Source organism: Danio aesculapii, chromosome 5 (assembly GCF_903798145.1).
Source record: "Danio aesculapii chromosome 5, fDanAes4.1, whole genome shotgun sequence".
Taxonomy (NCBI): Eukaryota; Metazoa; Chordata; class Actinopteri; order Cypriniformes; family Danionidae; genus Danio; species Danio aesculapii.
In genome coordinates this window covers 50,192,086-50,215,874 of record NC_079439.1, presented here as the reverse complement: position 1 = coordinate 50,215,874, position 23,789 = coordinate 50,192,086, and the positions used below count along the sequence as shown (strand labels likewise).

The 23,789-nt window shown below is 38.1% G+C and overlaps 2 protein-coding genes across 3 annotated transcripts in view; both read right to left on the bottom strand.

Moving 5' to 3' along the window:
* Window positions 1-9,167, bottom strand: part of kcmf1 (potassium channel modulatory factor 1) — a 30,954-nt gene extending 21,787 nt beyond the window's left edge. For both annotated transcript variants that reach the window (XR_008837853.1, XM_056458408.1), the window contains exon 1: window positions 8,953-9,167. Coding sequence is in view for 1 of the 2 variants with exons in the window: in XM_056458408.1 (XP_056314383.1) it covers window positions 8,953-8,968 (16 nt within the window). In the remaining variant the exon portion in view is untranslated. The remainder of the gene's footprint in view (window positions 1-8,952) is intronic.
* Window positions 9,168-14,774: 5,607 nt separating this feature from the next.
* Window positions 14,775-23,789, bottom strand: part of camk4 (calcium/calmodulin-dependent protein kinase IV) — an 81,517-nt gene continuing 72,502 nt past the window's right edge. Inside the window, exons 11-12 of the mRNA XM_056458407.1 lie at window positions 21,424-21,576; window positions 14,775-16,077 (exon numbers count right to left, since the gene is read on the bottom strand). Coding sequence (XP_056314382.1) covers window positions 15,913-16,077; window positions 21,424-21,576 — 318 coding nt within the window. The 3' untranslated portion in view covers window positions 14,775-15,912. The remainder of the gene's footprint in view (window positions 16,078-21,423; window positions 21,577-23,789) is intronic.

Genomic DNA, 23,789 nt, shown 5'->3' with positions numbered 1-23,789 from the left:
TGAACCATTAGAGGAAGATCTTCATTTGCTGCTTAACAACATCTTTACTTCAAATTAAACCTAGGCCAAGATAGGCTACTCAATATGTATTTAATTTCGAAAATACATAACAAATTATTTGTTTCTATTAAGCTCCAAAAACACTTTAAAATTAAGTTTAACGGAGTTCCTTAGATTAATAATAATGCCATTAAAAATAATACAGCCACAAATAATAGTCATACTGAAGTTTACTGAAACTATCCAGCATGTGAAAGTTTCTGTTCAACTGTTTAAAGAATGAATATTTAATGAGGCAAGTATTGTGAATGTGGCCTTTAACATAACAGAATTATGTTACACTGTTAGTACAGTAACTCTCTTGGGACGCAGTCTCTCTATTCTCTTTTAAGTATTATAGTTAGCATCAACGTCTTTAGCTGCTGCATCTCACACCAGCATTTGTTTTATAGACAGCATGTCAAGGCAAAAGTTTCACTTCTTGAAATGTCAAATAACCCAAATGGCTAGGAAAATATCAATGACAAGCCTAGGAGTGTAAAGGTACACTTAAGTCACAGTTCGATACCTCAATACTGATCTCACAATACAATATTATCTTTATATTGTATGCGCAAAAAAAAATAATAAATAAATAAAATAAATAAATTATATTACTATTATTATTGTGATTTCTCAAACACTGGGTTAAACAAACAATATTAATATTATAATATGTAGGCCTACTGTTGGGTAAACTGCTACATTTTGAATTGACCTTATTCTACAGTGTAGAAGGCCGTTCATTTTTGCGTTTGTTTAAAAAATTTCTTAAACAAGCAGCACAAAGAGCTCTTTTAACATCTAAAAATCAAAAGAAGTGAATGAGTGAAACTAAAAACATTTCAATGGCTGTGCCTGCTCGTACGTGACTACTCGACTAAAGTCAATAGACTAGTGGTGGTAAATTTGAGTAAACTTTAAGGGCGTACTCACACTATGTACAGTTTCCTTGAACCGGGCCAAAGCACGCTTGTCCCCCCTCCTGTCTCCCCCGACGGCCCACACTCACATTACATTCGGCCCTGGGCACGCTTACGTCATCAATAATGCGCTGGTGAAAAGCGCTCTCGCTCAACACAGTGGAGATTTCTTCGGTTATATCATCATTTAAGTAATTTGATATGCGGCTACACTGAGTCAAATATTTTGCCGAACAGACCCACCACTTTTGACGCTGATAAACAATCATAAAGTCCTCGTGCTGCAGGAATTAGGAAGTTTGCTGAAGGTGCGGAGCTTTCGTGCAGTGAGGGGTTTGCGTCTTCAATAAATTACGACAGTTTGCGTTTATTGAACAGTAAGAATGATTAATAAACGCATGTGAAACAGTCCCTTAAAAGTCACGTCTCACGTTCAGTTTCGGGCTTTGCTGTGTTTTGCACTCACACACAAGCGTACCCCGCCAAAGCCCAAGTCAACTGGGCTCTGGCACACCTCTTCCAACCGGGCCAGGGCCGGCCAAGTGACTGAGCCCGAGTCAGGGCACTCACACTTCTCAAACAATCCGGGAAACGGGCCTGGGCACGGTTCGGATAGCATAGTGTGATTAGGCCCTAAATTGGTCCTGGTCATCAATGCACAAATGAGTGATGACATCAGCATGCAAGTACTCTTAATTCTGAAGTTAAATTATTACTTTAACATTAATGAATGGATTATTAGTAACTTAATATGCAAGACACAAAATACTTGCACTATGTCACTGACTACATCTAAACAGACCATTTTCACAAGACATTTGTCATTATCAGATTCTCTCACCCGTTATCTTTAATGTTACTAGGACAGAGTTGTACTGCCACTGACCCTCTGTACACTTTTGTTAACATGCCTAACACTCATACTGTAAATAAAGACATTCATTTAATCTACAGAAAAGCAGCACGCAAAACTCTGTTAACAAGAAAAACCCACCTAAAATGCTTGTAGAAATGGCTGACAAGAAACTGACGTTTCAACGTGGTATCGAGATCCCGAACTGTTGATGTTTATAAACACACAGGTCACGTGAAAACAGCGATTTCGGCCATTTCACATGCATTTCGAGATCTGATGAATCTGCATTTGATTTACAGGGTCTGAAACAAAACCACTATGGCACGTAGCCTTGTGGTCCATGCGCAGGCATACCGCCACTGTGTTGTGGGCATCCCAAGTTCAAATCTCAACTTCTGAAATTGTGACTTGATTTTAATGACCAAATCAACACCTATTCATTCACAAAGAATTCATTCTGATGTCAGAAAAACATTAAAACAAAACACATAAGAGCAACAAAAACACAAATTTTAAAAGACTGTAGTTGCTTTACCCGTGATTTGAACCTATTATGTCTGCATGCCAGTCAGGAACACTAACCACTACACTAAATATCTCAACTATACAGTGTGGGCTCTAATTCTTCAAGTTATTTCAAAGAAAGCTTATAATGACTATTAAGGCATTGACATGTCTGTTTTGACTGTTTTAAGCCTGAAATAAAACGTCGCTCTGCTCTGAAAATCAAGATCGCGATTTTCTCACAATTCTGTAAACGTAAAATAAAGGTTAATATGATTAGCCTATTATTATTGTTAATTCTCAAACATATGGTAAGACAACAATAAGAATATCAGGCCTATGTGTAGGTCTACTGTTGCTTAAAATGCTAAATTTTGTACAGTCATTATGGTGGACTTAAACAGACTTTCAATATGTCCTGTTTGTTAATTTACAGTAAAATTATGACATCAGAATATAATTATTCATAATTATAAAGTTGATTTATTATGTTTAAGACATGTGCTTGTCATCTGTTTGACAGCATTATTAGACCATTTGTTTTCACTGGTAAAATTTGAATTTTGTCATTATCAGACTTGTTCTTGCATTATATTCAACATTAAATATAGGCTAGGGTTGTTATACTGACACTGTAAACATTTATTTTGACGCACAACACTATGTGTTCGCTATGAAAGAAAAAAGCATATCAAATGCTTGTTATAATCATAACATATGCGATATGATCATTTAAATGATGTGCGCACAGGTTACACTTTCACTTCCGAGTGCAGCTCATGGCAGCTGTCACTGTGAGAAAAAAACACATACATGCAAATCAAACCTCCCGCACGGCCCTCAAACGATCGCTCTGTGCAACAAACTGAACGTTATTTACAACTTCATTACCTGTTATTCACAGCCTATGCAGGTTGTGTTCACTAAAGCAGGTGTCATGCGTGTACGTGCGCATTCTCGGAAGCAAGCAAACACCTCGTGGTCAGCTCACGTGTGATTTCGTGGCCGCGAATACAACATTACATGAAGACAGAAATCACATTTTTTGGGTGAATCATACCTTATAAATACAGTATGTGACACTTTTAACGCCATTTGAAGGTGTTAATGTTGCAGTGAAGACTTGTGCGTCCGCCTTTACCCTTCTCTCCTGACCTTAAAAATATAATTGGCTGAATCGTAGAAAAGCTGAATTAAGATCATGTGTTGGGTCGAATCGAGATTGTGATCTTTTTTCAATTAATCGTGCAGCCCTACTCTGCTGTATGGGAATGAGAGTGCGCGCACCACATCTGACAGGACCAAAAAAGCATGTGTTTATTGGTGCTACTCGCAACAAAGAGCATCACTCACGCAAATGTAGCCATTGTATAATTCAGTGTTTTAAGCTGCTGTGATGCGAGCAGAGCAATTGCTGCTATCTAGTGTCTCGTCTAATCTTATGAGCTCTACCGGTAGCTCCGCGAGTCACCCGCAAAATTTATACCGGATCCGTAATACCCAAAATTAGGGTTAAAATACCCGGAAATCTTGGCAAGGCGAGTGAATGAGAAAGAGAACAAATCGCGAGAGGCACAGTGATGGTCTAAACATAACATTTCTTAGGTTAAATGAATAGAGCAGTAAAGATATGGCAAATGCAAATCCTTCTCTTTCTCTCTCTCTATAATTGAGTGATCTGCTGTCAAAAGTTGAAGAGGAGCAAAATATTTAAATGGTCTAGCATGTATTTAGGCCTTTTTACATATAACAAGTGAAAGTGCTGTGCTTTTGACAATACTGCTAAAGTTACTAAAAGCTGGCTGGAATTATTAAATAAATATTCATGTAAAAAAAAAAATCTAATTTTATTTAATAATATAACTTCTTGTAATATACTTACTGCAATAAACAGAGTATAGGCCTATTTCCTTTTAGTAAAGGAGTATTCGATTTATAGGTGTGCATTTTAAATCTTATGCATCAAACATACGCTCCAAACTTGTTCTTGATTGAGACATGTTGAACTCTTCTTTCATCATTTGCGATGTTTCCAGATTGCATTGTTTGTAATTTCATTCATTCATTTTCTTTTGTTTGTAATTTGTCTTACCAATATTTATATCTGTGTTATATTATTTTCTGTGGCGGTTCATTTCCGTGTGGCGACCCCTGCTAAATAAGGGACTAAGCTGGCATCCCTAGCTTTGACCCTTGGCTGTCAGAGCGACAATACTGGCTGTACAAGACTGATCTTAGTAATTAAGTCAGCAAATACACCTTTAAGAAAAAGAAGCATACTTAAGTAAAGGTCAAGTTTAAAGTGTACTTTATTTAGTAAGCATACTAATATCAATATCTATCTCCCACAAGCCCAGAAAAATACACTGCAGTGACAAAAGCTGCACACTTTGTGGATAAAAAAAAAACTAAATGTAAAATTTTAGCTTAATGCTTGTACAGTTCAAATAATTGTTCAGTCATTTATTGCTGTCATTAAAAGAAACTAATTAACACCATGACTCCTTGTGTTAGTCTGAACAGTTGCGCCGCTCCACACCCCCAATACCCCCCACACTAAAAAAACTATAAACTTAGGGGAAACACTGCTATCTGTGGTAAACAAACCCACACGCATCAGCTCACGTCCGATTATTGCTACATCATTATATAATGAAGACAGAATTGACATTTTTGGGCAAATTATACCTTAGAAATAATGTAAACTGGCTATTGAATAAAACAAGTTCAATACTGCAAAATCACATCAGCGATATGCATCAGCACATTTGTATTTTGTGATTTCTCTATATTACGATCGTTACACCATTAATAAATCCTGTAACTTTCTGTAAAACATTGCATTTGTCACTGTTAATATCATTGTGACAACTTGTACCTTATTGCAATGTGTAACTTAAATTGTAACTAAAAATGGTCATAGTTTACATATCATAATCTTCTATTATCATTTCTAACTACATTCTACCCTAACAAACACTTTTACAGGATTATTCTGAATCTGCAATGCAACAACTACAACATTTCCCAAGTCCGCCAACCTACTATGCCTGCATGCGTATTGAATTATAATGCTCCAGTTTGTGAGGCAAATTGGTGGAGGTTTTGCAGCTACCCATCATTTGCCAGAGCATGTCATCAATTAAAGGATGATTCTCATAAAAATGAAAATGCTGCCATTAAGTCCTCACCCTCATGTTTCTTCCAAACCCGTAAGATCTTCATTTATCTTTGGAACACAATTTGGAGGAATTTTAGATGAAATCCGAGAGCTCTCTGATCTTCAGCAAGGGTCCTGAAACTTTCAATGTGCAGAGAGGTACTGTGAACATCATCAAAACAGTTCATGCATAATGAGTGTTTCAATCATATACCTAGGATTCTTATCCGCAGCTTGACATACATCACAAAAGCAATCAAGTGTGATGCCACATACAGTGTGCTCTCATGAATGCGCACCAATGAAGAGAAGATACTGTTAGGTCTTTTTTGCGCATAAAACTTCTCGTAACTACATAAAATTATGATTAAAATCAGTGATGATGACACATGGACTGTTTTCTCTAAGTTCTTGGTACCATCTTGAGTTTTAAAAGTTTCAGGACCCCTACTATCTATGGAGGATGAAAGTTTGCAGATTTCATCCAAAATATCTTTCAGAGTTGAACAAACTAGTTCTTACAGGCTTGGAACAACAATTAATGACAGCAATTAATGACAGAATTTATCTTTTTGGTCTAATGAAATTTTCATCATGTCTACTTTCCTTGAAATAAAACCCACATTTTAAAAGAGTCATCTAACCAATAAGAACAGTATAAAAAATAATGTCAAGCAACTGGCTGCGTTTTAGTGGACATGGCTCCCAAGAGAATCAAAACAGCACCATGGCTACAGGTGAGCTTGAGGGCCTTTTACTTGCCTATTTCCCTATTACAGAGATTGAGAGTCTTTAACACTGGTGGCATGACCCAGCTGAGGTACTGTGATGAGCATGGAACAGGGTAATGGATCCTAACTAGTTTATCATTTACTTTGCAGTACACAGAACAAGACACTTGAATCACTGGCTACTGTCCAAGTCTTCCATACCACCAATACAAATTTAGTTCTATGCAAATGTGAGGCTGAACACCAGAGACTTTACATGGCATCATCTCTGTAGACTTCAACGTTCAAAACTCTGTTTTAACGTTCCAAGTCAGCATTTCCAAAGCTGTAGTGTACAGGACTAAATCTCACTTGTGTCAGAAAATAATGGGGGCTTAAAGGAAAAACATAGCTCCAAAATAATCAAAAATGCCTAAAGTATTCAAAATATGGGGACAAAAATGCACCTGCATGATAAAAGTAAATGTATTGAGACTGAACGGCTTAAATTTGAACATGAATACAAAATAACCGCATTGCATCTGATTTCTTTTCATTTTTTTATTTTGGTATTACAACCAAACACGCACATTTCTGTTAATCTCCATGGCCAACCAGAGGCATTTAGATTGTCACCACTGGAAAAGTTGAGGTGAATGGTCTATGTGTACTTTTCTCAATGTTAACAAGAAACTTAAATTATGGCGCAAGTAATACATTCATATTGCAACTTTAGTGATCATAACAAGAGTGTCTGTGAAAGTTTAATAGACTGACATGTTTGTCTGTGTAGCCTGATTTGGGTACGGAAGGTGCAAATTCAAAATTTTAATAATTGCTGTGGCTCAAAAGTAAAGGCAAAAAAACAGTACATATAGAGGAAATAATTAAGCTAATTGATTGAATGCACATGAAAATTACTGTAATCAACTCCAGCATATGACTTTAGTCATTTCATGATACACTACTAATTTATTTCAGAAGTCTTTACCATATGAACATTAAAAATAAATGGAGAAGGCAATGCTGTATCATGCAAAATAAGAATATTTTTGACATGATTAACTGTTTAGTTTTATTTCAACAACCTATATACAGTAGTACAATTACAATTTTTATAATTCTGCTTCTAACAATTCAAAGATCATATCAAATAAATATATGACAGCAAAATCAAAAGTCTCCCAATACAATAATCTTAGATATAAATTATTTTTAATAATAAATTATTTCTACTTATTTATCAAAAATGTAAGTCTGTTATAATTGTCATCAGATTTGAAATATCTACTCCATAAATACCATCTCATATGAGTTCTAAAATCAGACATTAAATAAATTACAAAATGTGAATCTCTATTCATACGTCAAAGTCTGCCACTGCGCTTAAATCAAAGAACAGCTGCCAAAACATCCAAAATCCACATATTATTATGAGCTATAATAATTTGAGGTGTCCACATCACTATTGGAAGCTCTCAAAGCACCATGTGCTGTTTGCAGAAACACTGGACACACGAGTAAGCAGTCTTCATTCACAGGTGACATTTGCCATCTTGAAATACAGTGTGCTGCTGTCAAGCCAGACAACATATTTGCAAACTAAAGCCACTTATGATACACAGCTCACTTTGATGTGAGAAAAAAACAGAAGTAATTAAATGTCAGAACATCATAACTCAAATACCTTAAGAGATGAAGTACTAAACTTTCAGTTTGATTTAAACTTGCATAAAAATAATAATTCTAAAAATGTACTGGGATCAGACATGTTTTGAACATAAACTAATACAAACTTAAAGTGTTATTCAACTATTAAAGCATATGAATATCAAAAATGGTTGACAATAAACATCTAACTTAAGGTTTTCTTGCAGTAATAACGCCATACACTTATCGCATACATTGTCAGACAGTAACTGACATTTCATCACAATGTCAATGACGTGTTATTTATTTGATTTGAAGCATTATCTGCTTATTAATTCAAAACTGACAGCCTCCGTTGGGGTTTACCTGACTTTAAGAACAACCAAAGTGACATTTAACAAGGCAAATGTGTCTAAAAGCCACACGATAACTTCAATGCTCAATCCCTTCCTTGTGTTTAAACTCTCGGCTTTAACTAAACACTGAAGGTCTTCACAAAGGGAGCTAAAAATACAAACGTGTTTCCAGAAATAATTGAGCAAGATTCGTAAGCAATCACAGCTATGGCATCACTGACACCAGCTAATGCTAAATCCAGACGTGCAAGTCATTCACTTGTGCTGGCCTGAAACATGACATGACTCAAGACGGCACACACACACTAACAAGCGCTCCGGAGCGGTCGGACCGGGATCTTTAAGCGCTTCTGTCGGTTGGGCTATGGTCTTTTCCTTCATTCTAACAGGGGCAGGGTAACTTAAAGCAGAAAGTGTTAAAAACAAGCGTCTTAAAACAGGCCCAACCGAAGCCCTGACCTCTCCACAAGCTACCTGCGGGAACACACTTACACCGAGCCCCGCGGACGAGCGAGCCGCAGCAGGCCCGGCCTAGCACACACAGGCCCAGCTCAATATCACGCCGAGCGGCTCCAAGAAAACGCCCTGAGCGCTGGCGACGCGGCGCAACTACATAAAAGGTTGCAAAATTGACGGCGGCCGCCATGATGAGTCTTTCACAGTGCATTTGAATTGAAAACATGGCAACCCGCGGGTCAGCACTGGCCTACAATTCAAGGCAACGACGCAGTGATCGGCGGTTTTAAGCACCTACCTTCATGTCGGGACATCCTACAGACAGTGACACAGCCCCTCCTCGGGCTCCCTAACGTCTATGAGTCGGAAAGGTGCCGCTAAAAACGAAATAAAAGTGGGACGCGGTCTTTCTTTCCTATTTTCTCCCTTTAAGATGGATCCGGGGCTTACTTCTCTCCGCTTCCCCCTCCCCGTCTGTCATCAAGCGCCTGTGTGTGTGAGAGATGGACCGGTGCGGACGTGGTCTGTCGGTAGGGGGCGCAGGACTCATCTGCTTCTTCTTCTGTGGTGTTTGAAGGGCGGTAAACTCGTGTAGCTCTTCAATGCTTTTTCGGTTAGGGTTGATATCGCCATCTACTGAAGCTAAACCTTCTCTTTCATATCATTAAAATGCAGAAATACATGGATACAAACCACTGGCTTTAAATAAATCCGTCAACCAAACGCATTTGGCCTTAATTAATATACGTTTCATTTATTCAGATAAAGTCTAAATATTAAACAAGGTGTTATTGTAACCATAAAAGGAGTTAAGTAAAATATTTATATATTTTATATTGATTTACTTTTACTGTTGTTATTATTGTTTTATATTTTCGTTTTTATTGTAGTGTATTACTGTTTTTACTTGCTACTGCTATTGTACAGCCCCTTGGTCCACCAAAGGTTGTAATTAAGTATGCTCTAGAAATACACTTTGAATTGATTTAGATAAAAATAATGTTTTCTTAAGTCTTTTTGACAGCATGTTTATATCTAAAAAGTACTAAACTGCACAATTGATTACTTATGATTTGGTAAAACTTACAACATTCGGTAAATTTATAAATAAAAAGTCTGTAAATCTAATACTGTATTTTTAAAAATAGCGAACACATGTTGTAGATTACTTTTATAGTACATATGCATGTTTAAAAATTATACATGTTATTTATATTAGTATATAATAGGCTATATTGTGGTAAATTATTTTAATTCATATTTTTTTTACAACAACAACAACAATACAAATAATGGTTTTATATATATTTTATATTATATTTTATTTTGTACATTTTATATATATATATATATATATATATATATATATATATATATATATATATATATATATATATATATATATATATATATATATATATATATATATATAGTTGAAGTCAGAATTATTAGCCCACCTTTGAATTTTATTTTCTTTTTAAAATATTTCTCAAATGATGTTAAACAAAGCAAAGAAATTTTCACAGTATGTCTGAGATTTTATTTGTCTTTAGAAAGTCTTATTTGTTTTATTTCGGCTTGAATAAAAGCAGTTTTTAATTTTTTTATGTACGTTTTAAGGTCAAAATTATTAGCCCTTTTAAGCAATTTTTTTCCAGATAGTCTACAGAACAAACCATCGTTATACAATAACTTGCCTAATTACCCTAGCCTGCCTAGTTAACCTAGTTAAGCCTTTAAATGTCACTTTAAGCTGTATAGAAGTGCCTTAAAAATATCTAGTCAAATATTATTTACTGTCATCAAGGCAAAGATAAAATAAATTAGTTATTAGAAATGAGTTAATAAAACTATTATGTTTAGAAGTGTGCTGAAAAAAAATCTCCTCTCCGTTAAACAGAAATCAGGGAAAAAATAAACAGGGGGGCTAATAAGTCTGACTTCAACTGTATTCTGACTTCAACTGTATTTCTCTGTCATTTCAAATGACAGAAACTCATTTCGGCTGCTTGTATCCGAGATCTTGTCCTTTCGGTCATGACCCAAAGCTCATGACCATAGGTGAGAGTAGGAACATGATTGACCGGTAAATCGTGAGCTTTCCTTTCGGCTCAGCTCCTTCTTTACCACAACAGGCCGGTACATCGACCGCATTGCTGCTGCTGCACCAATCCGCCTGTCAATCTCACGTTCCATCCTTCCCTCACTCATGAAAAAACTTTCCTCCAACCTAGAGATGGCAAATCACCTTTTTCCGGTGGAGGACCATGGCCTAGGACTTGGAGGTGCCGATTCACATCCCAGCCACGTCACACTCGGCAGCAAACCGCCCCAGCGCATGCTGAAGGTCCATGTTCGATGAAGCCAACAGAACAACATTGTCTGCAAATAACAGAGATGAAATCCTGTGGTCCCCAAACTGGACTCCCTCTAGCCCAAGGCTGAGCTTTGAAATTCTGTCCATAAAAATTATGAACAGAATTGGTGACAAAGGGCAGCCCTGCCGGAGCCCAACATACACTGGAAACAAGTTTGACTTATTGCCGGCAATGTGGCCCAAACTCCTACTCTGTTCATACAGGGACGAGACAACCCTTAACAAAGCGTCTCTGACTCCATACTTCCACAACACCCTCCACAGAATACCTTGAGGGACACGGTCAAATGCCTTCTCCAAGTCCACAAAACACATGTGGACTGGTTAGGCATACTCCCATGAACCCACGAGCACCCTGGTGAGGGTATAGAGCTGATCTAGTGTGCCACGGCCCGGACGAAAACTGCACTGTTCCTCCTGGATCCTAGGTTTAATCATTGACCGGATCCTCCTCTCCAGTACCCTGGCATAGACTTACCCAGGGAGGCTGAGGGGTGTGATCTCCCTATAGTTGAAGCCCACCCTCCAGTCCCCCTTCTTAAAAATGTGAACCACCACCCCAGTTGCCCAGTCCAGAGGTACTGTCCCTGACCTCCATGCGACATTGTAGATAGTCTCACAATATCCAGTGACCTAAGATACACAGGGTGAATATTGAATCCAGGGTAAATACTTCAGTGACCTCAGCTTGGGTGATGGGTGAGTCCACCCCTGCATCCCCTCTCTGTTTCCTCAATGAAAGACATATCAGTGGGGTTAAGGAGATCCTCAAACTATTCCTTCCATCTTCCGACAACATCCCCAGTTGAGATCAACATCTCCCCACTTCTGCTGTAAACAGTGCTGATGTGGAGCTGCTTTCCCCTCCTGAGGCGCCGGACGGTTTGCCAGAATCTCTTTGGGGCTGACCGATAGTCTTCCTCCATGGTCTCCCGGAATTCTTCCCAGGCCCGAGTTTTTGCTTCCACAACCACCCGGGCAGCAGCACGTTTGGCCTGCCGATACCCATCAGCTGCCTCTGGAATCCTGCAAGCCAACCAAGCCCTGTAGGACTCATTCTTCAGCTTGACGGCATCCCTTACTTCCGGTGTCCACCACCGGAATCATAGATTGCTGCCTCGACAGGCACCACAGACCTTACCGCCACAGCTCCTCACGGCTGCATCAACAATGGATTCTGAGAACATAGACCACTCGGTCACAATAGCCGCATTTCCACTATCGGGCCAGTGCAAGCCAGGGCTTTAATTGGGCCAGGCCGGGCCAATAGCCCGGGAGGTTGAGAAATGAGGCCGAAATCATGTCACGTTTCCACTGTCGGGCTAGTTGCTCGCAGCGCGTCACGCAAATACCGCCCCCAGAACGTCCCCCGAATCAAACGTCACACAACCCGCCCACTTCAGCGGGAACAAAAAACTCAAATTATAACCACAAAAACAACCTGGCATCACTACGAGAGCTGGAAGATGGAGAACACCGAAGCGATTGCTTTTTTACTGTTTGTGGTCTGTTGGTGTAAGGCCAGACAGCGATCCCTGGATAAGGACATTCGAGTTCGGCGGCATTTACTTCGAACACAGATTTTGGCTGCAAAGCGAGTGAGTTGATCAAGCGCGATAGCAAAACAAATGTAAGGGAAGAAAGCATCTTGTCTCCTCTTTACCTGACAGGAAAACTCCGCCTTTGTACGTAACCCCGCCCCGAAGCCCCAGTTGGCCCTCCTTGGCCCAAGGTATTCGGCGGGCCGAAAAAGGCCGGACGCTGGCCCCAAGGAAGCCCCGCTTTGGCCCGATTACGCCCCGGAAGTGATAGTGGAAACGCGACTGGCCTTGGCTCGCCCTGGCTCGCTCGCTTTAGGCGCGATAGTGGAAACGCGGCTAATGTCTCCAACCTCCCTCGGGATCTGGTCAAAGTTCTTCCGGAGGTGAGAGTTGAAAATCCCTCTGACTTGAGGATCAGCCAGATGTTCCCAAAGGACCTTCACAATACGTTTGGGCCTGCCAGGTCTGTCCAGCTTTCTCCCCTGCCAGCGGATCCAACTTACCACCAGGTGCTGATCAGTTGAGAGCTCTGCCCATCTCTTTACCCGAGTGTCCAAGACATACGGTCGGAGATCAAGAAGCATCAAGCACGAGAGATTCACATGTTAAGTCAATGCAAAAACGCAAATACTCCGTTTCAAGGGACTCCGTTACTACGGAGACATGTTAATACGCGGCTGTCAATCAATTTGGTGGGCGGGGTAACCGCACTCCTATATCACATTGTGGTTGGCCTCAAAATGGTAGGGATTTAAATCCTATTTTAATGTCAGGAAATTAAAAAAAAATAGAATTATTGTTTTATATTACCCCAATATGACTGTGGACACACTATGGCCCAATCCCAATTCTATTTTTGTACCCCTACCCCTTCCCCTTGGCCCTTAAAACCGAGTGTGAAGGTGAAGGGCTTCAAAATTTACCCCTAAGAATTGGGACAGCACTACAACACCTGCACTCGTCATCATATGCCATCGCGATCTCCTGCTTTATGAGATCAGAGGACTGCCGTAGTTATTCCAGTTGCGTTATTTTGGTATTTATCTTCAGGAAATCACTGAAGGCATATATTATGTTATCATAACGATATAATGTGGCAATAAGATCGTAACTGTACTGTGCATTTACACAGTAGCCATATTCATCTATGTAAACACAACAAAAACAACATTAACATTATAGCAGACACTGTAAAAAGGTAATTCCCAGCAACTAGACTTTTCTGACAGGGGATTTGAGTGTCACTGAGTGGCAGAATGTTGTGGAACTGCTATACAGGAGTTATGATTATGGATTATAGATTGTGAAACTTAGCGAATTTTATTTTAGCATTTTTTTTAAAGCATGAAGGTAAACGCGGTTATGATATGCTTGATTTTTGTAAACATTTGTAATAATGACAAAAAAATACAAATTTGTGCATCTTCTTACTTCCGGGTGCAACTCTCCTGCCGTTGTGGCTGGTGTATTCTGGGAAATTTTCTTACCCCTTGGTTTTGAGTGTGGTCCTGAAAAATCTTCTTTCGAAGGGGTATACCCCTTCCCCTTAACCCTACGCCTTTAAGCTAAAGAGAATTGGGACACCCCTTTCCCTTCACAGGAAAGCACAAAACGAGGGGTAAGGGGAAGGGCTAGGGGGTAGAATTGGGATTGGGCCTAAATCTAGACACAGTTCTGTCCAAACAGCTTACAAAAGTTGATTTTCATAATAGGTGCCCTTTTCAATAGGAACATAATCAAAACTAATCATAATCAAAACTCTGGTAATTTTAAAGCAAAAGGCTAATATTCTAATAGAATCTAATGAATTATGTCAAGCTGAGGCAAAAGTGCTATTGCCAGAATGTATTAAAACAGCTAAGCTCAACTGTTTAACACTAAGAAGTTGTAAAATTAGATTTTTCTTTTTTCACAGAATGAATTCTTATAAATATCTGTTATTATTTCAAACACCACACACCGTTTTCCATGCTTTAGCCAATTACCCAGAACAAGCAGCAAACATGACACAGAAGTAGTTGTTTTTCTATGACACTATACTACTGTACATCCACAAAAACAAAGTCATCAGCAATGCACTGATGCTAACTGTTTCTAATAGGTTAAACGGTTAGCACTGTTGAACTTTTTTTTTTAAACATTTGGAAATAAATAATAAACTACACCCATTCAGAAAATGCACAGTGATCCAAACTAGACTGTTTTGCACTCTTTATTTCTGCAAGTAATATACAGTGCTGTTTTATTGGCATTTTTGAGTCCTTAGACATAGAAACAGGCAGATAACAAAGTCGACACACTAGTGTCATATACAAAGTGACCGTCAAATGGCCTCCAATAGCATACTGTTAATTAGACAGTGAGTTTTATCTGTAAAATACAGTGCATTTAAAAAGACGACTGCAGAAGTTAAGATAAACATTCCTACATGCAAAACATGAACCCCTGTATATCCACATTACATTCCTTTATATGTGATTATCAAACAGCATTCCCTCAAACCATACATTACAAGCATGCTTTAAAGATATGGAAAAAGATCAAAACTCCACCATGTTCTTCTAGGTGTGTTTAAAATCAATCACAGACTCCTTGGCAAAGCACTGAATTCTGGGATGAATTCTATTACTAGTATATCTTTTAGATAAAAACTTTTTCAACAAGATGGTAAAAGTGTACTGAGAATAAAGAAGATTTCGGCTTTTTCATAGTGATGTGGAGTGTTAGATAGGTCTGTTTTCCTGCTCTCAACACAGATTTACATCCATTTTATGAAGAAATCACCATCTCTCTATTTACAAAGGGAATAATATACTTATTATCTTAGTTTGAAACAAACCGTTTAGTAGTATTTCTAAAATATACAATAATTCATGAAATATAAAAACACGCTATATGATAAGGCATTCTCCGTTGAAGCTTATGTAAAGGTTCGGTTCAGTGTCCACATCTTTCTTTACCAATGACCAATAGTTTATGAATAAAATAAGTAAAAAGCATCACATATGTAATTTGGTCAGCTAAAACGCAACATATATCATCAAAAGTACTACGATCGTTTGGCAAAAGCATGATAACATACATATTAACTTCCATAGATGTAAAGACCATCTGGTTCTTCTCATTACCATCAAATGATGCTGTACAAAATCCGAAGTTATGGACTGATCAGATGTTGGCATGGTATGGCAACTGGCTGGGTCATGAGGTGGGACATTTCTATAGACACACAGTCCGCATGCAGAAGAACCAAACAAAGCCCATCAGTTCTCTCCTCTATGAGGCAACACGTTCCTTTCATGAAGGGAAGAAGTGCGAGTTCCAGTGAGGCTCTGGAGATCTAAGAGCCCTCGTTCTGAATCTGAGGCTGTTCAGTGTCTGGCTGATTCTCCGCTGTCTTCTCTTTGATAGAGGAAGAGCTGCAGTCACCTTTGTTGCCATCTGGGTTCCCGTGGCTTCCTGCGCTGCCCAATCTAGATGAAGCTACCACTGCTTTGACAGCTGCCTGTGGAGACAGAAACGCGATTGACTTTCACCATCAATAAAAATAATCAGTGGTGTAAAGAAATAATCATATTACTGTAATGGTTTTTCTCAGGTTATGTGTTTTACTAAGTTGTTTAAAGGGTCACGAAACACATTTTTTGAGATGTTGACAGTCATGTCCCGCGCTGCTAAAAACACTATTGGGACATATATACATTTCACTAAAGAGTGAAAATTGGTTGTTTTTGCGTTATTTCGAGCAAATTCGTTCTTCTCAAGAATTGTTTGTAGACATGGGTCATCAGTGTTGCATTTACAAATGTGCCTCAATGAAGGTTTTGTTTCCATTTCCCCGCTATAAGAGAGCAGGTAGACTCACGTGTGGATCACAGTGGTCTGCTAACACACGACAAAAACATGTTTGTAAGGAACACTTTTTTACCTGAGAGCTTTTTGCATCTGGAAATGGTGAAATCTGGATTTCCCACTCGTCTTCTTTTAAAAAAGACACTGCTCCAGTTGGTGTTGATTGTCCTGTCTCTACAGATTTGGTTAGTCCGTGTGATCAGTTTTCTTTGTTTATGTTTATTCAGAGGCAAAGTTAGTTAGTATGGTCAGCAGTACTCTATCAGTTTTTAAAGACATACCTTAGTCAAAATGATTTAGTTACTAAGTTTACAGTACGTTAATATCACTACAATATTATGGACTGAAAGATAAACTGTAAATGCTGCTCTCCGAATGTAAACATGTAAACATCTTAATCAAACTATTACTGTCGTGTAGGACTTTCGCCACATTTTGTGACAGGATAGTCTATACACACACGGCTGTTTGACTCTATTCTCTGCACCTACCGAGTGCAAGTTACAGAGAAATGCGGAAGGTTTTTTTTCTCCCATTAACCATGCAGTACCAAAGATTACATTAAAACTACACTCATCCAGCAGTTCCTTGCATCCAATATCTTGTTTGTCACTGGGGGCAAGCATGAAATGTTCCTGAACGAAAGTGAATCTGCCAAACTGCACCTAAAGTCGACAAATTCATAATTTGGCAAATAATTTGATTACTGATGTCCATGTAAACTGTCACTGTCTTTCTTGCTGCGCTGCTCAGTTTAAGAAGTTCTCAGTTTAAGAAGCGCTCTCGCTCAGCACAGTGCAGATTTCTTTATATCGTTATATCCTTTTAGTGGTTTGGGATGCAGTGACATGCAGTCAAATATTTCGCGGGACAGATCAGACACTTTTGACGCTCATAAACAATCATAATGTCATCGTGCTGCAGGAGTTAGGAGGTTTGCTGAAGGTGCAGCTGTTGTGCAGTGATGGGTTTGCGTCTTTAATAATCTACGACAGTTTGCGTTCATTAAACAGTAAGAATGATTAATAAACAAATGAAACAGTCCCTTAAAAGTGACATCACGTCTTCAGTTTCAAGTGCCTGAGCCCGAATCAGAGCACTCACACTTCTCAAACAATTCAGGAAACGGGCCTGGCCACGGTTCGGATAGCATAGTGTGAGTACACCCTAACTGTGTGCTTTTACTTGAGTACATTTCTAATTCTATATCAGTATTTTTACTGCTCTATTTTCCTTTATGTTTTTGTTTTCTTCTTATTTACAGTGAGTATTATGCCCGTGATCCTCATCCTATCTAATCACACATGAAAACATTGTATAATTGTATCTTTTGTTAATTTCACATGTTTATTTTGACATTTTCCGTTAGTAATGAGGCAACAAACCCATGTAAATGGCTGAGTATTGTGTTTAATGCACGTTTAAGTGATGTGTCAAAACAATCAGCTCTTACTGTCGATTTTCTGAAGTAAAATAATATCAATAAACTTTATTAAACATCATCTGTTTTAATTCTCGACTGTGTTTACATTATAGCTTCAAAATATACCACAATGCAATGCTCTGTTGGTCCCTTTTGGCAAGTTTAATTGTTTTTTTTTATTTTTTTTTATTTATTTTTTTGCAAATACAAAGAAATTAAAACAATAACAAAATACAAAAAACAACAACAATACAATCAAGTACCGGCAGGTGCGTGTGTTTGTGTGTGTGTGTGTGTGTGTGTGTGCGTGTGTGCATGTAAAGGTAACTTGGTAAACAGGTCAGAGTACATACAAAAGGAACAATAACAGTCACTAAATGAAGCACGTAACTTATATAAGGAGTGACAACAATGCTAGTGATATAATGATAGTAATAATGACAGTAAACAAGCAAGAAAGGACAACAGTAATAATCATTAACAACAACCACTACAATAATAAAAATAATAATAATAAATCCCAAGTACTACACCAACTACTACTACTACTACTACTACAGAGAGTTTCTAATGCTACAACTATTACTACTGCTACTACAGCCACAACCACTACTACTCCTACAATGTGTACTACTACTGAACCTATTACAACGACTACTACCACTGATACTACTACTACTACTACATCTATTACTGATACTACTACAGGAATGACTGCTACTACAACATCTACATCAACACTGTCTACTGCTTCTGATACTACTACACAGACAACGACAACGACTACTACTACACATCCACTACTTCTGATACCACTATACCAACGACATCTACTACAACTACTACTGCAAAAACCCAAACTACAACTTTAACCACTACTACTACTACTACTACTACTACTATGACTACTACTACAACTACAGCAACCTGAATAATAACAATGGTAGAAATACTTGTAATCATGATAATGAGGAGATAACAGGACAAGTCAGGACAGTACTAATAATAATGATAACAAAAGTAGAAGTAATAATATTGATGATAATAATGAGGAGGTGAGTTTAATTATAATTTAGCCTCTTTTTTTATCCACAACACAACTCGGCAGTAAAATAGGTTAATTTGGTGGTTTATATTAGACAACTCACTCAATCCATGTAGGTAAAATAAACATTTCCACCATTCATGGTAAAGATTTAACAAACCATTTACATTTAGTCATTTAGCAGATGCTTTTGTCCAAAGCCACTTACAATTGAGGAGGTATTCAGTGATTCAACAAGAAAAAGCAATACACACAAGAAGTGCTGATCATACAAAGTAACTTGATTGTCCTCTGAAAATTTAGTGCTAAAGCCTCAGTCAGATCACACAAAGTTTTCAGGATTTCGGCACGATTTCCTTAATGTAGGGTGTCATGTGGATTCGTAAATGATATGTTTCATCTCGTGTAATGTGGCATAATTCATGACAACTGATACCATAACTGTGATGCCTCACAACACCATCGCAGAAAGTCTAGCGTGTTTAAATTTCCTCGTTCTTCACAATGAGTTCTGTCACGTGGCTGATACTGTGCAATAGGAGCATATAATATCTCAGTTTATCAGTGGGTGCTGCCGTTAATGCGCTGGTCAGGTAATCAAAAAAAAAGTCTGCATATTTACTTATAGCTGGGTCATAGGTGGATAAGATCAATCATTGGTTATGCAAACTTTAACTACCTTTTCTAAAATATTAAGGTGTTTTAAGCAATTTTATCTGCCGGACTAGCACAAATATGCAGACATCTCCATTCTCACAATGAGTTTCTGAGTTCTCTCAGCCTTCCAACAGAGTTTGTTCTTCCGGGGTAATCTGGGAACATGTTCAGTGCTGCGAATACATTGCAAAATTATTTCCTGCTTATTCAAATTTGTCATTAACAGTGAAAACAGTTTAATTTAGGCTTCTCTGAAAATCGGACTATTTCACTTTAATTTTATTTAGGTTAGATTATTATTTTATTTAACAAACCAACACAATCTCACGGCAATTTGTGTTTTGAAGCATATAGCGGACTTGTTTTGAAGCGTATCACCTCATGTTATTCATTATTCTTGTTTAACTTACCAACAAATGATAAATTCAAATTAAGTAACAAAATATAGCAAATGAAATTTGTTTCAAAAAGTTTTTTTTTTCCAAGAAAAATATACGAATTATATTTTTGCCCCCCTACTACACAACTATACAGGTGGATTATTTGTTTCGCTCTGAGGAAAATAAGGATTTAAAGAAGGCTTCACTGGCGCAGTGGGTAGCACAATTGCCTGACAGCAAGAAGGTCACTGGTTCGAGCCTCGGCTGGGTCAGTTGGCGTTTCTGTGTGGTGTTTCCATGTTCTCCCCATGTTAGCGTGGGTTTCCTTTGGGTGCTCCGGTTTCCCCCACAAGTCCAAAAACATGTGGTACAGGTGAATTGGGTTAACTAAATTGTCCATAGTGTATGTGTGTGAATGAGTGTGTGTAGATGTTTCCCAGTGTTGGGTTGCAGCTGGAAGGGCATCCGCTGCGTAAAACATATGCTGGATAAGTTGGTGGTTCATTCTGCTGTGGCGACCCCAGATTAATAAAGGGACTAAGCCGAAAAGAAAATGAATGAATGAATAAATGTCTTAAGCATTAATATTAAAACGGAATCATAAGTTTGATCCTATCCATGTCGTAAGTAATGCCCTTAAATAATGTAGATACTAGTTGTCTGCAAGCATCAGTGTTTATTGAGATTGAAATGAGATAAAAAACTATATTTTCAGCCAATCGGCTTTCTTATGTTTACAATCACTGTCACTGATTGGTGATAGTGGCCATAGTGGCCAGCCTAAATAATATTTATATTTTCAAAATTGCAAAGAGGCAGTCATGCATATTTTCATTTAGTAAAACCACGAGTAAATCTGATAATGAGCCTGATCAAATGAGACCTCAAGAAGATGAAACTGTGCAAATGGATCAGGATAGTGGGAGACAGAAGTAAAGCGATCTCAAATCACCCAGAAAACATGACAGAAGAGGTAACCGTGGCCGCTTCTTGAAGATTAGACTGACTGAAGCATTTAATTATAATTTTTTCACTTGGCACAACTGCACTGAATTCAATTGAAGTGAATTGAATAGTGATTGTTCATACGATTTATGTTTGTAGCTACATGTTTTTATTATCCATGACTGACCTATAACGCTATATGGCACAAAATAATTAAAGACGTCCAGAAATGTGATGATCTTTTTTACGTTAACATCATTTAATGACGTCATGTTCCGGGAAAACTGAAATTGTGTGGTGGACGTCGGTCACGGTAATTTTATTTCTTGGTTTTGTTCCAGGAATTATTCATTTACGAATTAGGCACTGATTACAAGCCCTTTCAATAGTTAAAAAATCAGATGACATAAGGCATGTAGAAGAAAACAGGTTCTTTAGGAATGTTTTTCAAAATGTGTAAAAAAAATGCAATACAGTACTCTTTATATAGTAAAAAGAAAAGTGTGCCACTCAGCTCATACCTCATACCTCATACCTAAGGCCTCATACCTTGAGTTTTCGTCGAGCATTGAACTCCAGGAGTTTCTTTTGAGCAGTGTCCATATGGGTGAAGTTAACAGCCTTTCCAGTCACCCAGGGGTGCTGCAGCGCCTGCTGTGTCGTCAGACGCTTCTTTGGATCCTGCACAATCAGTTTCTTCACCTGTGGAGATAAAGGAGACAAGCTGCACTTTCAGTAACACTTTCAAGTTTCATCACTTTCAGAGATCTTAATGGGTATTACTGTTCTTACTGGCTCCCCTCTGTTTTGTGATCCAATGACAATAGCTTATTCTTTTCATTTTGGCTTGTTTAGGTAAATTTTTTTAGTAAAAGTACCATTACTTACTAGCCAAAAAATGTAGTGCAAGTAAATTCTAAATACTACTCAAAGTATGAGTAAAAGTAGCCCTTCTAAAATCACTCAGTGGTCAGTATCCTGCAAATTAAAAATAAAGCTAACATCAGTGCCTTTTATTTTAAGGCTGTCAATTCTTTCCATTATTTGCCATTCATGAACTATACATTTAAACTGAAAGCTTAATTTAATGTGAGAACACATTACATCAATACACTACCTGACAAAAGTCATCGCCTATCTAAGTTTTAGGAACAGCAAATAATAACTTGACTTTTAGTTGATCATTTTGTATCAGAAGTGGCTTATATGAAAGACAAAGACCTCTTATTTACGCTTATTTCACCAGAATAAAATATGATCATGCTTTGATTTTTAATTCGGACAGTATAGTCTGACTTTGCTAACACAACAATCTTGTCACTTAACAGAAATAATGAACAGTATAGAATATAAAGTCATGGTGCAGTGGAAAGGGAATTAATATTGTGTATCTATGTGTATATAATAAAATAAACTCCCATGAGCTTGGAGGACTCCATCCATACATCTCTGCACCATTAGTGTATAATTCCTTTTATTAACAAGAGTGAACTCAATAAGTAATTCCTCCACATAGTGATAAAATTCATTAGCAGAACTGTACGCTGTTTATTGTTGCCAAGCAACTTGGTGTCCTGAAATAGATACAAACTGATGTGTGTTCACAGGTGTGAGCTTATTTTACTGGGCTGAACGAAGGTCACCCAATCAGAAGTGAACGTTTAAACTATTTTAAAGTATTTAAAGGGATAGTTCACCCAAAAATTAAATCAGTATAATGTACTTATTATCATTTACACATGTTCCAAACCTTTTTGAGTTTCTATCTTTTAAAGAGCCCCTATAATGGGTTTTTAAAAATAACCATCCATGCAGTGTGTAACACAGCTCTAAGTAAAGTGAAATATCCAGCTAAGGCTTCGGGGTTTCCGACTCATAGTGGTTCGAATGAATAGCCGCGGTAACGAGTCGTTAGCTGCATTGGCATGATGTCAGTATGGAACTCAAGCTTTGCCCATTTGTTGCACGCGCAGACCCTGGAAAATTGAAACCCACCCAGCCCTGCCCACAAACTCTGCGGAAAGAAGAAGAGGAAGACAAACACTGTAGCAGATCCCGGCTGAATCATGTCACAAAGACGCTGTGCTCTGAAGTGTGAGGGAAAGTTAGAGTTACTTTCTCTACCCAAAGAGGAGGCTGGGAGGAGTCAGTGGTTAAAGTTTATTTTTGTAAAAATACCTCAGCATTATAGCTCCAGCCTTGTGCTATGTTCTCATCATTTTTCTGACAAGTGATTCAGCAATCTACTACGCTTACAACGGGAGATTCGTTGGCCGTTTGTTAAAGTAAGGATCAGAAAAGACTATTGATGTATGGAACTTTGTCAGAGCTTGACAGGAATTTTACAGTACACAGTTCATGGATCAGTTTCGTCCTCCATTTTACAAGTGCAAGTAAGTGATATTAAAATGGTTGCCTCCTTGTTTTCTCTAGCTTGCAAATTATGCATTTAATTGTGTTTTTTCACTTGTAACCGTTTGTACTGGATCTGGTTAACTCTTTATATTCTCCTATTGTGTCTAAAAACACGTTGAAAAGGCCACGCGTGCTGCTTTGTTTATGGATTTAACTTCATTTGAGAGCTTGAGATCCACTGCTGTTTGTCGTTGCTATAGTCACCATCAGTTGTTCTTACACGCGTGCGGTGGTCAGGTTTCAAAATAGTTCAGCTTTTGCCACTGTGTGGATTAATACTGAATGTGTGTCATGGTTAAAAAGAGAGCAATATGCTGGTTGCAATATGTATTGCTTTAATGCACTCCTGCATTGGGCTCACACATACACTCTGCACTCTGACTACTTCAACAATGTTAATAAGCCATGGTGGGCATTTCTCTCTGTCTTACACTGAACGCAGTCTACCAATCACAACAGACTGGGTCATCAGACCAATTAGCGCAGTTTAGCCTCACGCT